Source organism: Pan troglodytes, chromosome 1 (genome assembly GCF_028858775.2).
Source record: "Pan troglodytes isolate AG18354 chromosome 1, NHGRI_mPanTro3-v2.0_pri, whole genome shotgun sequence".
NCBI lineage: Eukaryota > Metazoa > Chordata > Mammalia > Primates > Hominidae > Pan > Pan troglodytes.
The window spans coordinates 68239868-68258188 of record NC_072398.2 but is presented as its reverse complement, the minus strand read 5'-3'; the positions used below and the strand labels follow the sequence as shown (position 1 = coordinate 68258188).

Here is an 18321-nt window from a genome sequence, read left to right as displayed (position 1 = left end):
TAAAAACCATATCATTTTGAATAGCATCAGAATATATCGGATATATACCTAGGAATAGGTTTAATTAAAGCTGTGTAGACGTGGGAAAATCGACAAGCCAGTTCTGTAATTTATATGGGAATACAAAAGGTCAAGAATGGCCAAGACTATCCTGAAAAGAACAAAGTTAAAAGACTTCTACTGTCAGATATCAAAATTGATTATATAGTTACAGTGAGTAAGACAGTATATGGTGTTGGTGAAAGGATAGACAATCCACTGGAACAGAATAGGGAGTACAGAAAGAAATCCACTCGTGCATACCTTGATACTTCTTGATTTATGACAAAGGTGGCTACATAACAGTGGAAAAAGAGGGCCTTTAATAAATGATATTGAGTCAACTGGATATCCATATGGAAAAAAATGGTTCCCAGCTCCTACTGTATACTGTGTGTGGAATCAATTCCAGGTGGATTGTAGAACTAAGTATGAAGAGTAAATCAATGAACTCTCTGGAAGTTAACATAGGAAAGAACCCTAAAGGTGGTTTTCAGTGTATGGTAATGTATTTCATATTTCTGGATGGTAATTACACAGTGAGTCCCTTTATGATAATTAAGCTGTACATTTTTTATTTGCATACTTTATGTGTGATATACTTCTATTGAAATGCTTATCTTAAAAAAAAAGGCAAATTAGCCAAGAGAAAGAAGGACTAACTTTCAACAGCAACAGTGAAAGTCAGAAATTATTAAAATGAAATCTTTAATGTGCTGAAAGAAAATAACTGCTTACCTAGACTCTGCCCAGTGTAGATATCTTTCACAAATAAGACGATATAAAGATATTTTCAGATAGGTGTATAACATTCGTCTAAGTCAGGATGGACAAACACTGCCTGTTAAAATAAGACAGAAGCTGGAAACGGAAAGAAAACCTGAGAGAGAAAGCATGACTCTGGAATCCACCTGCCATCAGAGCTCTCTCCAGACCAGTGCTCCTTCCCTTCCTCACCTTCCTGAATGCCTCGGCCTGGCACCTGAACTCCCCATCGCTGCTGCCACCTTCCCCCACCCACTTCTTTCTCTTTCATGTGTGCTACTTCATCAATTTTTTAAAAGAAATTCTAGTAAAAAAAGAAAAATACCTCATGACGATTTTCTTTTTAAAATCATTTGCTTACTAATTAAATCAAATGTTCTATCCCATTTAAAACAAACAAAAAAAACACCATCTTTAGATCAGCTTTCTCTCTCCAACTACTGCCCATCTTTTCTGCTGTCCTTTATAGCAAAACTCTTCAAGAGGCGTCTGCACTTGCTGTCTCCACTCTCACTTCTCTCCCATTCTTTTTCATTCAAGTATGTATTCCCAATACTCAAACTAAACCACTTTTGTTAATAATCTATAATAATAATATTGTAGTGCCTACTATGTAGCTGACAGCGTTCTAAGCCTTTTACCTTTATTAAATCCTCACAACAATCTTAGGAAGTAGGTGCTGTTATCATGTCTTTTACTGATGACACTGAAGCATAGGTTAAGTAACTCATCCAAGGTCATTACAGCTAGCAAGTGGTAGAGCCATGATTTGAATCTAGACAGTCTCCCAGAGCCTGTGCTTTTAGATCGTACTGCCCATTTTGCTAAATCCCCTGGTCAGTTCTCTGTACTTATTTACCTTACTTTACTTCCCAGCAAAGCACTTTCTTCACTTGACTTCTCAGAAACTACAGTCTCCTGTCTCACTAGCTATTCCTTGTCCACTCCTTTACTGGTTCTTCCTCCTCCCCCCAAACTTTTAAGTGTTAGAGTGTTCCAGGATTTAATCTTCTGCCCTCTTGTCTCCTCTAGTTGTATTATTCCTAAACCTATTATGTGAAATACTGTCTTTATGCTATCTCCAGCCATAAACTTTCCCTTGAACTGCAGACTCTCGTCCACCTCTCTACTGAATTCTCCCATATCTAATGATTAGCTCTAACCTAAGAGGAACAGCCCTGCATCTCTGATCTTAGTAAATGGTGTCACCTTTCCCTTAGACCAAAAACCCTAAGACGACTCACATCGCATGTCAGTAAGTCCTGTCAGCTCCATCTTTATAAATAAATCCTTTGTCTGTCTGCTTCTCATCACTTCTGTTATTACCACCTTTAAGTCACCATCATCTCTTTTCTGGACTGCTGCAACAGCCCTTCTAATTGGTCTGTTTTCAGCTGTTCTTGTCTCCCTTTGATCTCTTCACCATTCAGCAGGACCTTTTTCAAACAAATCACTTTATTCTCCTGTTGTTCTCTCATTGTTCTCCATTAGACCTAAAATTTAAACTATGGGTTATAAGGCCCTCTGTGGGTGGGCCCTCTTCCACCCCTCCATCATTATCTCCTGCTATTTTAACCTCACTTATTCTTAGCCCCCACTGACCTTGCTGTTGTTTCCAACTTGCCTTTTTATACTTGCCATTTTCCTCTGCCTGGGATGCTTTCCTCCAGGATTTTTACATGACTTGCTTCTTTGTATCAGTCAGGTTTTCAATAGCTGCCATGTCTTCAAAGAAGCTTTCCCTAACCAGTCTTAATGATGGCATACTCTATTCCCTTGTCCTGCTTTATTTTCTTCACAGTACTTATCATTAGCCGATTGATTGTTTACTTGCTCATTGTCTGTCTCCACCACTAGAAATTACACCCCATAAGGGCAAAAAGGCTTTGAGTCATTCTGTGCCTTTACTGCCTTATGGCAGACATTCAGTAAATATTTTTCAAATAAGTTGAAAGAATGAGCACTCTAAAACTGCATTCCATAAGTCCCTCCCTTTTTCGTAGTCTAGTCTTGTTTCCCTTACCCCCCCACCACCACCTCCCCACAACACCATCTTTCCCTATTTTAATATTCAAGCCCTTAATTCTTTGTTTTTGTTTCCATGAGTGGAAACTTGATACCCTGGGAGGTTTACAGGTAGCAGAAGTATGTTACAATTTCATGAGTACTTTGATCTACCCCATTTTGCTAAGGCGATTTGTGTGGAACTTCTTCCGCCTGGAGAATGAACATCTGAATAACTGTGGTGAATTCCGTGCTGTGCGGGACATCTCTGTGGCCCCCCTGAACGCAGATGATCAGACTCTCCTAGAACAGATGATGGACCAGGATGATGGGGTACGAAACCGCCAGAAGAATCGGTCATGGAAGTACAACCAGAGCATATCCCTGCGCCGGCCTCGCCTCGCTTCTCAGTATGTATGGCTTCTACTTCTGTGAGGCATATTTCCTTTGAGTTTTAGCATTGGGTAGCATGTAAGCTAAAAAGCTATCAGGTTGAACCAAATGAAATTGCCAATACTCAGCCATTTTTCACCTACAAAAAAACAGTAATAAGCAGCAATTCCATATGATACAGCCTATGACTGTCTAAATGAGCACATAGAGTAAATGTCATCAATGCATAACCTAGTAATTTGGCACTAAAGATCCACTGTCTGGAGGAAAAGGTTGTTGGAGAGTGATTTATTAATACTTGACTCTTCTGTGTGTTGTGTATACAAATAATTTTTATGTTATAAACTTTAGGAATCCTGCCATCTATGCCTTGACCAAATGACTTAATTTCTGTTTTCTGCCCCTCATCTGTAAATTGAAATTAATATGGTTCTTGCTTATAGGGCGGTTAAGTGGATTATATTCATTATTACATAGAACTTGGACCAGTTCCCTCACAGAAAGAGCCTACTAAGAATAAACTATTACTATTTTTATCTTCTTATTAAATACCTACAACAATATTTTTATCAGTCATTGACTACGTATGTTGCTAAAAGTTACCATAAATGTACAGTATATGGTGACTGCATATGAAATTTAGAGACAATAGATAGCACAGTAGATTGGAATGAAGGAGGCTTAGGTTGAAGATGAACGGTTTTCTAAAGGATAAGGGAGTGAATAGACTAGAGACACAGTAAAGAACATAAAGGTAGAAATGAAGTGCAGAAAGAAAAACCATGTGACTAGAATTGTAGTAAGAATAATTTTGCTGAATAGATGAAGTATGATTGTAAAAGGCTGAAAATGCAAACTTGATCTTGTAGGCAGGAATGAGTCACAGATAATTTTTTTTTTTTGAGATGGAGTCTCGCTCTGTTGCCCAGGCTGGAGTGCAGTGGTGCAGTCTCCACTCACTGCAAGCTGCACCTCCTGGGTTCACGCCATTCTCCTGCCTCAGCCTCCCGTGTAGCTGGGACTACAGGCGTCCGCTACCACACGCAGCTAATTTTTTGTGTTTTTGGTAGAGATGGGGTTTCACCATGTTAGCCAGGATGGTCTCGATCTCCTGACCTCGTGATCCGCCCACATTGGCCTCCCAAAGTGCTGGCATTACAGGCATGAGCCACCGCACCCAGCCACGAGTCACAGAGAATTTTTCTGTAGAAGAATGACATTGTGAAAGTAGTATCCTAGGAAGTTTTAATAGCACTGTGTAAGATATATTAGGCAAGGGAAAACTCAAGGCCAGAAAGCCAGATGAAAAGCTATGCAGTACTTCAATGTATGGGGCAGTGAAAATTCAGATCAGGATGCTTACTGTTGGACCAGAAGGAACATAAGGAGATGTTTTGAAGGAAGTAAGAAACAGGAGGTAGTATCAGTAACTCATTGGATATAGAGGAGTAGAGTAGAACCTGCTGAACTTTAAATAGAGATTTGGAAGTTCTCTGAAGAAGGCAGAGAAAAGCAGAGAGCAGGGAACTGAGTCTTAATCCCTGGCTCAACCATAGTAGCCAGGGAACAAACACAGACCAGAGAAAAAAAGAAAATAAACAAAAGAGGCAGGAATAGTCAGGGAGGTAATAGGAAGAGCATCAAAACAAAGCATGGTAGGTGCTGTGATCCCAAGGAAGCAGAGTTTGAAGAAGCTGGGGCAGGGGAGCACTGAGTGGGTCAGTGAGATAAGTGCCACAAAGGGCTGGAAGAAAATGCTGAGTGTGATTGGTGACCTCATTGAGCTCCTGATTTTGAAGTCTAATTATCCTTGTTAGTTACCAGCAGAGGGCAATCTAAACATATACTATTTCTGCTTAAACAAGGGGCTCTTTGGCAATAGATTATTCTGTTCCATGTCAGGTGTTTAACGGAGAAACTCTGGGAAACCAGATTGCACCAAGAGTAAGACATTAGGAATGGAACAGTTGGTGTACAGCGGAGAGTGCAGGGAATCCAAAATAAGATCTGAGTTTCAGTACTGACTTTATCACTCATGCAACCTTTAGCATATCCTTAATGTGTGTGGTTTTTTTGTTTGTTTGTTTGTTTGAAACAGTATCTCGCTCCGTTGCCCAGGTTGGCTCAATGCAGCAGCACGATCATGACTCACTGCAGCTTCAACCTCCTGGGTTCAAGCACTCCTCCCACCTCAGCCCCCCAAGTAGTTGGCACTACACGCCTGCACCCCTCTGCCCAGCTAATTTTTTATTTTTTATAGAGACAGGGTCTTACTATGTTGCCCAGGCTAGTCTCAAACTCCTAGCCTCAAGAAGTCTTCCCTCCTTGGCCTCCCAAAGTGCTGGGATTACAGGCAAGAGCCACCACACTCAGCCACCTGATTTTATTGTTGGTATTTATAGTGGTAAATGGTTTATGTTGGGCTGAAATGTGCTTCACTGTAATTTCACTGTAACTTTAACAATTTGATCCTATTTGGGCTCTCTCACATAACTTATAATGAGTCTCCTCCCTCTTCTGCATTGTATGTTGTCAACTCTTTGAAGAGAAATAACTGTTATGCCTCTCCTTAGGTCTTCTCTTCTGCTGGCTAACTCTTTTGGTTTCTCATGTATGCCTCAAGTGGTGTTTTATCTCATCCTCATCATCCTTATCACAATTTCTTATATTTGTTTTTTGGAGGTTGGTTTTTTTTTTTTTTTTTTTTTGGAGACGTGGTCTCAGTCTGTCACCTAGGCTGGAGTGCAGTGGTGTGATCATACCTTACTGCAGCCTTGAACTCCTGGGCTGAAATGATCCTCCTTCCTCAGCTTCCTGAGTAGCTGGGGCTACAGGTGTGCACTATCATACCTGGCTTTTTTTTTTTTTTTTTTAAAGACAGGGTCTCACTGTGATGCCCAGACTGGTCTCAAACTCCCGGGCTAAGGCGATCCTCTTATGTCAGCCTCCCAAGGAGCTGGGATTACAGGAACCAGCCAGTTTCTTAAGTTTGTTTAATGCTTTTTTCATCCATGTTCTCACTTGATATGCATACTGTCTCCATGAGGTGAAAGTGGTATTCAGTGAAATCGGTGTTATCATTCCTGCCTTACAGAGATAGAAACGGGCACTCAAAGGGTTAAATAGATGCATCATAAAATCAAAGTCAGGTGGCCAGGTGCAGTGACTCATGCCTGTAATCCTAACACTTTGGGAGGCCAACACGGGCAGATTACCTGAGGTCAGGAGTTTGAGACCAGCCTGGCCAACATGGTGAAAGCCCATCTCTACTAAAAATACAAAACTTTGCCAAGCGTGGTGGCACATGCCTGTAATCCCAGCTACTCAGGAGGCTGAGGCAGGAGAATTGCTTGAGCCTGGGAAACGGAGGCTGCAGTGAGCTGAGATTATGCCACTGCACTCCAGCCTGGCGACAGAGCGAGACTCTGTCTCAAAAAAAAAAAAAAAAAAAAAAATCAAAGTCAGTACTCAAACCCAGATCACTACCTTCTGCGTTGCACATACCCTGCCATTGTTCTTGTTACCTTCCTCTGGTTGTGATCTAGTTTCTTAGTGTTTTTCCAATAGTATCTGAAATTGAATAGGAAACTCTAGAATAATCCATCTGGTACAGCAGGTAGCCCCTGTTTAGGATGTATGTTTAATGATGGTAAGACTGGAAATGTGTCTAATACTGTGAAAGTGTTTATATTTGGGTAATGGACTAAGTGCTTTTTGTCCCCCTTGTTACCACTAGATCCAAGGCTCGTGACACTAAGGTATTGATAGAAGACACAGATGATGAAGCTAACACTTGAATTTTCTGAAGTCTAGCTTAACGTCTTTGGTTTTCCTACTCTACAATCCTTTCCTCGACCAACGCAACCTCTAGTACCTTTCCAGCCGAAAACAGGAGAAAACACATAACACATTTTCCGAGCTCTTCCGGATCGGATCCTATGGACTCCAAACAAGCTCACTGTGTTTCTTTTCTTTTCTTCTGGTTTAATTTTAATTTTCTATTTTTAAAACAAATATTTACTTCATTTGCCAATCAGAGGATGTTTTAAGAAACAAAACATAGTATCTTATGGATTGTTTACAATCACAAGGACATAGATACCTATCAGGATGAAGAACAGGCATTGCAAGGACCCTCTGATGGGACGGTACTGAGATATCTCGGCTTCCGCTCAGCCCGGTTTTGACTGGTTGAAACCGGACATTGGTTTTTAAATTTTTTGTCAGTTTATGTGGAGAATTTTTTTCTTTCCTTCATACCCAGCGCAAAGGCACTGGCCGCACTTGCAGGAAAAGTGCAACTTAAAGCAGTACCTTCATTCATGAAGCTACTTTTTAATTTGATGTAACTTTTCTTATTTTGGGAAGGGTTGCTGGGTGGGTGGGAAATATGATGTATTTGTTACACATAGTTTTCTCATTATTTATGAAACTTAACCATACAGAATGATATAACTCCTGTGCAATGAAGGTGATAACAGTAAAAGAAGGCAGGGGAAACTTACGTTGGATGACATTTATGAGGGTCAGTCCCACATACCTCTTTCAGGAGACAACTTGCACCAGTTTGACCTTTTCTTTTCTTTGTTTTTATTTTAAGCCAAAGTTTCATTGCTAACTTCTTAAGTTGCTGCTGCTTTAGAGTCCTGAGCATATCTCTCGTAACAAGGAATCCCACACTTCACACCACCGGCTGAATTTCATGGAAGAGGTTCTGATAATTTTTTTAACTTTTTAAGGAACAGATGTGGAATACACTGGCCCATATTTCAACCTTAACAGCTGAAGCTATGCCTTATTATGCATCCACATGTATGGTCCCTGTAGCGTGACCTTTACTAGCTCTGAATCAGAAGACAGAGCTATTTCAGAGGCTCTGTGTGCCCTCACTAGATAGTTTTTCTTCTGGGTTCAACCACTTTAGCCAGAATTTGATCAAATTAAAAGTCTGTCATGGGGAAACTATATTTTTGAGCGCATGGAACAAATTATACTTCCTCATTCATATTATGTTGATACAAAAGACCTTGGCAGCCATTTCTCCCAGCAGTTTTAAAGGATGAACATTGAATTTCATGCCATCCCATAGAAAACCTGTTTTAAAATTTTAGGAATCTAAACTTGGTCATACATGAAAAGTACACTGCTTAGAAATTATAGACTATTATGATCTGTCCACAGTGCCCATTGTCACTTCTTTGTCTCATTTCTTCCCTTTGTTCCTTAGTCATCCAAATAAGCCTGAAAACCATAAGAGATATTACTTTATTGAATATGGTTGGCATTAAATTTAGCATTTCATTATCTAACAAAATTAATATAAATTCCAGGACATGGTAAAATGTGTTTTAATAACCCCCAGACCCAGATGAAAATTCCAAAGTCAATACCAGCAGATTCATGAAAGTAAATTTAGTCCTATAATTTTCAGCTTAATTATAAACAAAGGAACAAATAAGTGGAAGGGCAGCTATTACCATTCGCTTAGTCAAAACATTCGGTTACTGCCCTTTAATACACTCCTATCATCAGCACTTCCACCATGTATTACAAGTCTTGACCCATCCGTGTCGTAACTCCAGTAAAAGTTACTGTTACTAGAAAATTTTTATCAATTGACTGACAAATAGTTTCTTTTTAAAGTAGTTTCTTCCATCTTTATTCTGACTAGCTTCCAAAATGTGTTCCCTTTTTGAATCGAGGTTTTTTTGTTTTGTTTTGTTTTCTGAAAAAATCATACAACTTTGTGCTTCTGTTGCTTTTTTGTGTTTTGTTAAGCATGTCCCTTGGCCCAAATGGAAGAGGAAATGTTTAATTAATGCTTTTTAGTTTAAATAAATTGAATCATTTATAATAATCAGTGTTAACAATTTAGTGACCCTTGGTAGGTTAAAGGTTGCATTATTTATACTTGAGATTTTTTTCCCCTAACTATTCTGTTTTTTGTACTTTAAAACTATGGGGGAAATATCACTGGTCTGTCAAGAAACAGCAGTAATTATTACTGAGTTAAATTGAAAAGTCCAGTGGACCAGGCATTTCTTATATAAATAAAATTGGTGGTACTAATGTGTATCCAGAGACATTTGAATTATTAACTTTATTCTTTATTAGTGAATCTCTATGATGGCACACATAAAATCTTACAGTTGACTTCTGCTGTTTGAATTCCCCAGTGTTTTTACATTAATGTATCCTATGGCCAGTTTAGTCTTTCTTCAACTGTTACGATTCTAGGCCCTAATCAGTCTTATTCTTTCACATATGATGCAATGATAGATGTAATCCTTTTCTGAAGTGTTTGTCGGATTGGCATAGTCTATTCAAAAATAAGGCTTATGTAACTTTCAGCTTGCTATGTGACAGAAGTTTAAATGTGTATTTAAGTACACAGCTTTATGTTCCTCTTAAAGCTGTAAAGAGAAAAGAGGTCTTTTCCTCATCAAGAGAGCTTGGGAGACAAAGCATACATTTAATTTTTTTCTTTCAAAAAAGGCAATGTGCACTTTCCTGTCCTAAATTTTATATGCCCTAGCAGTTGCGAATGTTGTGTCCACCTTACAATTTGATTGGAGGCTCCCATACACTGAAACTCTCAATAGAATTCTTAAAAATGAACATCAGCTGGGCGCAGTGGCTCACGTCTGTAATCCCAGCACTTTGGGAGGCCGAGGTGGGCAGATCATGAGCTCAGGAGTTCGAGACCAGCCTGACCAACATGGTGAAACCCCGTCTCTACTAAAAATACAAAAATTAGCTGGGCGTGGTGGCGCATGCCTGTAATCCCAGCTACTCAGGAGACTGAGGCAGGAGAATTGCTTAAACCTGGGAAGCAGAGGTCGCAGTGAGACGAGATCATGCCACTGCACTCCAGCCTGGGCAACAGAGCAAGACTCCATCTCAAAAACAAAAAAAAATCACAGACTCATTTTAAAGGAGCAGCAACCTAACCAAATACAAACTTCATTTGATTTTAGGTTTAGAAATTCTAGTTTTATTTTGGAGAATCACTCCGTTTTTAATATCAATTAAAATAGTCCTCAAAGGAATGAAGAGGAAGTCTAAATAAATGAATAAAACTCATTTTTCATTTTATGGTAGTATAGAAAGCATTGATGTGTGTAGAGAAATTAAAAGACAAGAGTGGTTTACTGTCTATGCACAAATGAGTGCCTATATTTAAGGCTGCCTATACCATTACAGTGGCATAATTGGTGATTTCATAGCATAGAGAGAAACAATGAAATCAAAGATTAAATCATTAGGTTACGATGGTCATTTGTAAGATTGGAAAGTAGTCAAAAACCCATGTACAACTTTTTTTCAGCACTCTACCATTAGGCTCCTTAGGCAAGCTGCTTAACTTCCGTCAGAAGCAAAGGTGTGGGAGAACACCATTCACCTCAGTAGTAACTTATAAAAACCGTTTAAAGAAGGAAAATGGGCCCCAGCCCCTAGGATCCCTGACTTCCTGATATTCTAAACATGAGAGTTCTGTGACTTTAACTGAGCTCTTTACCAGAAGTAACGTGTTGATGTATATTATCTTTCCACCATGCTTTGACCAAAGTACATTCACAGTAACTAGAGAAAGCAGATCATCCATTTCTGGATAGGTGAACTACGGCAAGGTAAGAACAGAAAAAAGTAAAGTAGTATTGAGTCATGCAGGTATCAGATTAACAGACATTCATTGAAGATAAGTAAAATAACTTTGGAGATAGCAGAGAAGAGCAAGAAGATGTTGGACGTTGGCAGTAAGCCGCAGCAAGGCAGTTAGGAAAGTACGTGAGCCTGATGACGCGAAGGTGATGCCTCCATCTATCCGCTTAGTGGTTATTAAATTGCTGGGGAAGACCTGCCTTTATTTTCCTATCATCTTTTCCCCATTACTTAGCATTATTCAGGAAATAATTATTTATTCCCAAATGCAGTTTTCTAAGCAGTGACCACAAAAATTTCTTATTCTAAGGAAAATAATTAAGAAAATAACCCTATCTGTGGCATTGTTTTAAAATGTGGGATACATTTGTACTTATCTGGTAAGCAGATTTCAGGTTATTATTGTTTTCTTTTAATGGTTTACATGAAATTTTCCTCTCAAAAAACAAGTACCTCTTACTGTATAACATTTGAGTTTTTAAAATTGAGATAGCTTCTGAGAGAAAAAAAGAAAGTTGAATTTGTAGCTCTCTCAACTACAAAATCACCACACACTTCTCAAATCTAATAGGAATTCAGTGTCATTACAGATACGGTCTCTAGTGACCAGGTGAAGACAATTGAAGCTTTGGTAGAACTTCTGCAAAAGTTAGGTAAAGAAGAATAAATCCAATTTATCAGCTTTGTTCATATTCTTTTTCTGAGTGATCTAAATTTTTCTTGCTTGTGATCATTAGCTAAGACAAGGAGTGTTAAAGGTTTTCTAAATGCAAACACACATACGTTTCTGCATTTCAGAAATCAGTCTTGATAGTAAATCCTACAAACTCTCAACTTTCTGCATTGTATTTTAAGTCTATACAATGTTAGAGCACATGGTAATGTGGGACAGAGTTGATTATATGATAGCATGAGAAATTTGCACTGGTTGGTGTTACAAACCAATGATCTAACCAGCATACTCACCAAATATGAAAAAGTAAAAACATCTCATTAGGTTTGGAAGAGCCTAAGGTAGTCCATACAGGAAGTTTGCCTGAGAACAGAGAGGAGCCTGTTGATTGGCATGGCTCATGATGCCTTTCTTGTATGAATTATCAAAACTGATACTGAGTTGCCCCTAGAAAACAGCCTTCCAGAATATGTTTGCTTATTTATGGTGGAAGAGAAAGTGAGAACAAGATGAGAGTTTCCCTTAAAGTGAGGAGAATCATTATACAACTTTGCAACTGAAGTATGTTTCCTTGTAGCAAACCTTTGGTTTATTTTATCTTCAAATCAAAGCCACCCTCAGTTTTTTGTATGGTGCCATCAACCTAAGGAGGACAATCAAATAACCTATTGTTTGCCTTGGATTCAGTGTATCTACTAAGTACACAGTCTCGTATACCTTCAAACCAGTTACTTGACTAAACTTCCACCATATTACCTTAGTTCTTCCTATGCCCTTTCCTCTGTGCCACCACAAATCAGAGGGAAAGACTGCAGTACTTCTAGAAAGTTGTGGACTTCTAAGAAAGAGCCAGGCTTCCATCTCACTATCCCTTGATCATTATCTCTGAAGTCCCTACCTGCACTTCCCTGATTGCCCTGTAACAACACCAGCATGGTGGGAATTGGGGGGAAAGATTGTGGAAAATCCCTAAAGGGTCATTGTTCATGACGTTATTTTGAATTGTAAAATTGTGAGCCACTCACATTTCAATTACAAAAAGAACAGAACTCTTAATCACGTTGTGAAGATTAATTTCTTGCCATTTTCTGGATTGGCACAGAAGCTTGTATCAATGAAGAGTATTTAGGAGGGGAATAGGGTGAAAATTGTATTTTTCTGTTCAAACTCTCTCCTTCTGTTTGTGTTTCCTTCACCCCTCTCCCTCCACCACACTGTGTTGGTCAAATGATACTATTCTATGAAACCCTGAGCTATAGTTGTCAAAAGTAACTATGGATTGTGATTAGTCCTCTGTGGGTGCTTCCTTCCCTCTTTTTTCTCCCTCACTCTCTTTCTCAGTCTCCACTCTGGTAAATGGAAAAGGTGATGTCGAAGAATTGATGCTTGCTTGGACTCATGTTGTATCTGTGACTATGCTATTAGCTGTCTCCTTTTTCCTTCCTATATGGGTAGAATTCTTATGACTTATGAAGTTCCCTTCTTGATAAGTAGGTTAAATGCACAATGTGGTACTGTTTTATAGTTTCTAGATGGTTGTATAAAGCAAAAAGTTAATGTGGTTATGTGTTTTTAAAGAAAATAAGTGATTGGTTACTAAACTCTGTCCTTTTTTCATTATTACAAGTTCTCTCTGTTTTCCAACAGTTTGCTGACTCCTTTGTCGCTGGTGAATGGTTTGTGTGACTGTTTTTCTCTCTTGGTTTCTTGAATTCCTGAACATAGTTCCCCTTAGGACTAATTTTCATATGGGGTTAGGGCAAACAGACTACAGTGGTGAAATTTTTAAACTATCCTACTAAGTTAAAAGAAGTTTAAATGGCCTTTTATCTTCAGGTAATATATGAGGTGTGACTCTAAAGCAATGGGATTGTTGTAACAAGTCTTTCTTTTACTCGCACAAAGAATCTCAAATATTACAAATATGAGGTGAAATGATGTGTCCAATTACATTTTGGAGAGGTGGACACTGCTATCACTGCATACCCATGCCCTGTGATGGAACATAGGACTTTTCTGCAGAATTCCTGGACTAATTATTATTCCTTATGTATATCTAGGAAAGATTACAAAATTAACTGACCCTAAGATGAATATACCCACAATACAAAGAGAAAAATAATTTATTGACTAAAGCATCAAAGCCTTTTCATCTTACTTTAGTGCCACAAACTCTGTTATTACTATATTTCTGTGTAGGCTAAATCAGAATATGATAATATGGAGTTTCCAGGCCAAAGTCAAAGATAGGATATGAATATATAAGAATCACTAGATACTCAACACTACTTTTACAATTTGATAATACATACTCAACATTTGTATGCCTATACTATTTTATATTTTTCCAAATATGTAGCATCTCAGAAATATGTAGATTAATGAGTCATCTCAGTTTGTTGATGAAGAGACAGAGACCTCGCTAGAGCAGCAGTCCACAATCCCAGGTGGTTCTAGGAAGCCACTCTGTCTTGTATCCATCCTAGACATATCCAGAAGAATCCTTAGAGTTTTAGTGACCTGCATCTTTATATGGATAACTTTTAGTCGATATTTTTTAATGTTATGGGAATAATGACCTATTTTATACTTTATTTCTTAAGAGATGGGGTCTTTTTCTATGTTGCCCAGGCTGGCCTCAAACTCCTGGGCTCAAGTGATCCCCAAATAGCTGGGAGTACAGGCATGCACCACCATGCCTGCCTTATACTTTTTGATTGACTTCTTTTTGTAGTGTCCCACCTTTTCCCTTAGAAGAATTGTGGAGTTCCTGTATTCTTAAAAATTAATATGTGTTTATTGAGTATGTGTTAATCCTATCATATGCTAGGCATTACTTTAATACTTTTAGTTGAAGTTGGTTTTATTATCGTTAGTTTTATGGAGACAAGAAGGGAAAGGTGATAAAATTATTTCTAAACTACATACTTATCTGAAACCACTGCCAGAAAAGCTAGACCGTCCTCTTACTAGGTATCACTGCCTCAGGGTAATCTGAATTTTCTATCTCAAGTTAGAGATTACTCTTCACCCCTTCCCAAGCAGATATTAAAGTCTCTTATTCTGTTTTTTTCCTTTAAAAAGTATCAGATCTGTCAAGAGTTGTTTCTTCAGAATCTTCTATTGCCAAAAACTGTTCTTATAATCTATTTTATCATTCACTCACTTTGTCACTGAGTAACATATTAGCACCAAAGTTCAACCAATGCTTACCTTTATAAAATGAAAATTTCCCCTTATTTAAATAAATTTTATATTAACTGCTTAGCTGAATGGGAATGATAGTAATAGTATTCTGCCTTGCTCTACCTAGAGCACACCTATGGCTTCCATTCTACCTATGTGAATAATCAAAGTCAAGGTATGATATTTGGCGATACATGTACTATGCTACTCTGCTTCCTTATGGTCAGTTTCTAGGTTAAGGAGAAAACCAAGTAACTCAAGAGAACAGGCAGGTAACAGAAGAGAACCAAGGAGAAGCATATTAATACTAATTCCCAAACCCTCTCCCCTTTTACTAAATTTCAAATTATCATGTATTCTAAATATCACAATATTTTATGTTGTGTGGTTGAAGTAAACAAATTTGCTTATTTGTGGTTACTCAAAGCCTGTCTTCTGACTAGATGGGCCAATACAGTTTTTAAAGTTCAGTTAATCAGGGCTTTTGTATCCCTTTGGCAAGGAAATACACAAGATAATTTAGAAACATGAGTTCTTCAAATATTATTCCTGTCGACTGTTGGATTTAAACTTTTTTTCTACACTTTCATAGATACCGTAGGAAATTTTAGCCCCTCCCTAGGCAGCCGTGGTCAAAAGACTTGCCGGGCTGGATGTGTGCCTGCTGCTAGCTATTGACCGTCCATGAGGACATAGCCTGGTTTCCTTCTGTGGCAATGCCCTAGTCTTAACCAGCCTGCAACCCTAATAGGAACACAGTTCAGAGGAAAGGAGACATCCTTTTTCCAAAGGTGCTCCACTGTCAGCAGGAGGTCACACAAAATCATATTGACTAAATGTTTTAATGCCTGGTAAATAGTTGGGGCCTAAGGAATATTTATTAAACTGAAAGGTAACTTCAGGAGTCTATCAGTAGATGAGCTGCTGAGTAAATTTAGGAGGTAATCAGCTTTTTTGATCAACTGCTGCCTCTAACTAATCAGCTTTTTTGATCAACTGCTGCCTCTAACTGGTGCTTCATCACTGGTGGACTTGCCAGGCTCCTCACTTTGATCCTTGTGTGAAGTCAGGTTGTGTGAAAACTTGATTCCAATGCTGCCCTCACCAGTACTGCAATAGCAGGTGCTTCTTCATTCTGTGGACTTTGTTTTATCCCAGGGTCAGTGTAATCACAGCTGACCCTTCCTGGCTGCTGCAGGGGAGACACGTCTCACATTAGTGCATGTCGTGTGGTGCCCATCCCGTGTATAGAGGAGAAAAGTAACTGGCTCTGGACACCAACAATTACTGAACCTGGAGGAGGACCCAAATCTAACTAGCTCCGTAGCCCACATACTCTCTCCCTTGAAAAAAGAAGGAAGGGGGAATTTTTTTTTTTTTTTTTTTTTTTTTTTTTTTTTTTTTTTCCCTGCTTGGCAGACAAGACTAGGAAGTGCCTTGTGAATTACTCCCTTTTTTTTTTTTTGAAACGGAGTCTCGGCTCACTGCAAGCTCTGCCTCCCAGGTTCACACAATTCTCCTGCCTCAGCCTCCCAAGTAGCTGGGACTACAGGTGCCCGCCACCACGCCCGGCTAATTTTTTTGTATTTTTAGTAGAGATGGGGTTTCACCGTGTTAGCCAGGATGGTCTCAATCTCCTGACCTCATGATCCGCCCACCTCGGCCTCCCAAAGTGCTGAGATTACAGGTGTGAGCCACTGTGCCCGGCCGAATTACTGCTTCTTCCTAAAGTTATGCCTGCTTGAGTCTGAATATAACCATTTTAAAGAAAATCAAAGAACATCCCCCTCCCTCCCACAAATGCATAAATATAGGTTTCTCTAAAAGCCTGGGTCGCACTGACTACGGCTTTTTGGAAATTTGTCCTCTGTCCCTCCATGGAAGACAAATCTAGCATTTTGTAAAAAATTAAACAGTAACAACAAACAACTCCCTATTGGCTGCTTTTCACAGGATTCCTCTCCCTTGAAGCAGCCACCCACTTTCCCTAAGCGCTTATTTTCCCTCCCTTCCCCTCCCCTTCCTTCCGGTTGTTAAAACTTTCACCAGTGAGAGGATGGTGTACTGCAGTAAGGCAAGCACTTGCAGTGTGTCAGGCATTTGAGATATAGGGAGGAGACAGTAACTATGGGGCAATGAGGGTGGATGGCTATTGCTAAGTGCCACTGATGCCTCAAGAAGGATAATGAACATCAGAGAGCAAGTACCAGGCAACTGGAAGCCAGATGTGGAAGCCCGAGGACCACTAGTTGCATACAGAGAATCTCTCATCTGCAGTGGAAGGGAAGAGAAAGTGAGGACTAAGCCCAGGGCTTAATAGAGTGGCAGAATTTCAGAAGTTAAAACACCCAACCAAGGCAGGTCTGATATGTAAGGTCAAGGACCCAATTGGGAAACCTAACGCATGAGATGGCAATATCTGCTTGGATCCCCCCCAAAGACTCTTACTTCCTGAACCCCTCAGAACATTCTGAACCTATACATATGCCTCCCCCATTCCTTGCTAGCACTCTCCATTCCCAATATTACACTGGCCCTTCTTGTGCAAGACAATGTGTGCACCTTTCAGAGTCCTCCATGACTCAGCTGGGGACATGCTGGGCTTGCTAAGGGAGAATAGGGACTATACTGAACTGTAAGATGTAGTCAGCATGGACTGACAGGAGCTGGAGGAGATTCTGAGAGCACTTGAAGAGGGGGACCAGAACATAAGGTAGAAGAGAGGACAATTTTTGACTTGAAAGGGTTTTTCTAAGATACAGAATTTAACTCCCTAGCATAAGTATCCCAGGTGTTGGTGTAAACTTGCTGCTAGCATGGCTTCTAGAAAGCTGGAAAAAGTGATGGCCCATGTTGAACAAAGTTAAAATTCCAGAATTTCTATGGGAGACAATGGAGGAAGGGAAGGAAAGGAGAGGGAAGGAGGGAGGGAGACCATATTGTGGGGAGACAGAGGAATATAGACTATTGCCACATCCTATGCCTCTTCTCTCCACTCTTGTTTAATTGACCACTTGGGCCCCTGAAGAAACTGGATGGGTTAGGGAGGGTCATTGTAGACCATCACAAGCTCAATCAAGTATAATCCCAATTGCATGCTGCCAGATGTATCTTCATTAGACCAGATCTATACTGCCTTAAGTATATGGTATACAGCTGTTGATTTAGTGCAGGCATTCTTTTCTCTTCCAGTCAGAATCAGAAACAGTTCACATTTTCATGGAAATGATAATACACATTAACAGTTTTGCTCCAAGGCCATGCTAAGTCCAAAGAAGTGTGGACCAGCTGGACATCCACAGAACGTCACATTGATCCATTACAACAATGCCACCATGTTGATTGGGCTGGATGAGCAAGAAGTGGCTGGCACACTGCAGACCTTGGTAAGATATGTGTTCCCCCGAGGGTTGGAGATTATCCTGAGTAGATTCAGGAGCCTGCTACATCTGTAATATTTTCAGGAGTTCAGTAATCAAGTCCAGTAGCCGTAGACATCTTCTCCAAAGTAAAAGACAAATTATCGCATCTTGTACCTCCTAAGGAAGAAGAAAGCAGAGTGCCTGGAAGCCTCAGTTTCTTAAGTCAGCATATTCTGC

The 18321-nt window shown here is 39.5% G+C and overlaps 1 protein-coding gene across 4 annotated transcripts in view; it reads left to right on the top strand.

Annotated features, from left to right (window-relative positions):
- Positions 1-9274, top strand: part of XPR1 (xenotropic and polytropic retrovirus receptor 1) — a 242717-nt gene extending 233443 nt beyond the window's left edge. For all 4 annotated transcript variants that reach the window (XM_524986.9, XM_016933606.4, XM_063795116.1 and 1 more), the window contains 2 exons: positions 2997-3218; positions 6938-9274. In XM_524986.9, the coding sequence (XP_524986.2) occupies positions 2997-3218; positions 6938-6998 (283 nt within the window). In that variant the 3' untranslated portion in view covers positions 6999-9274. The remainder of the gene's footprint in view (positions 1-2996; positions 3219-6937) is intronic.
- Positions 9275-18321: the final 9047 nt, after the last annotated feature.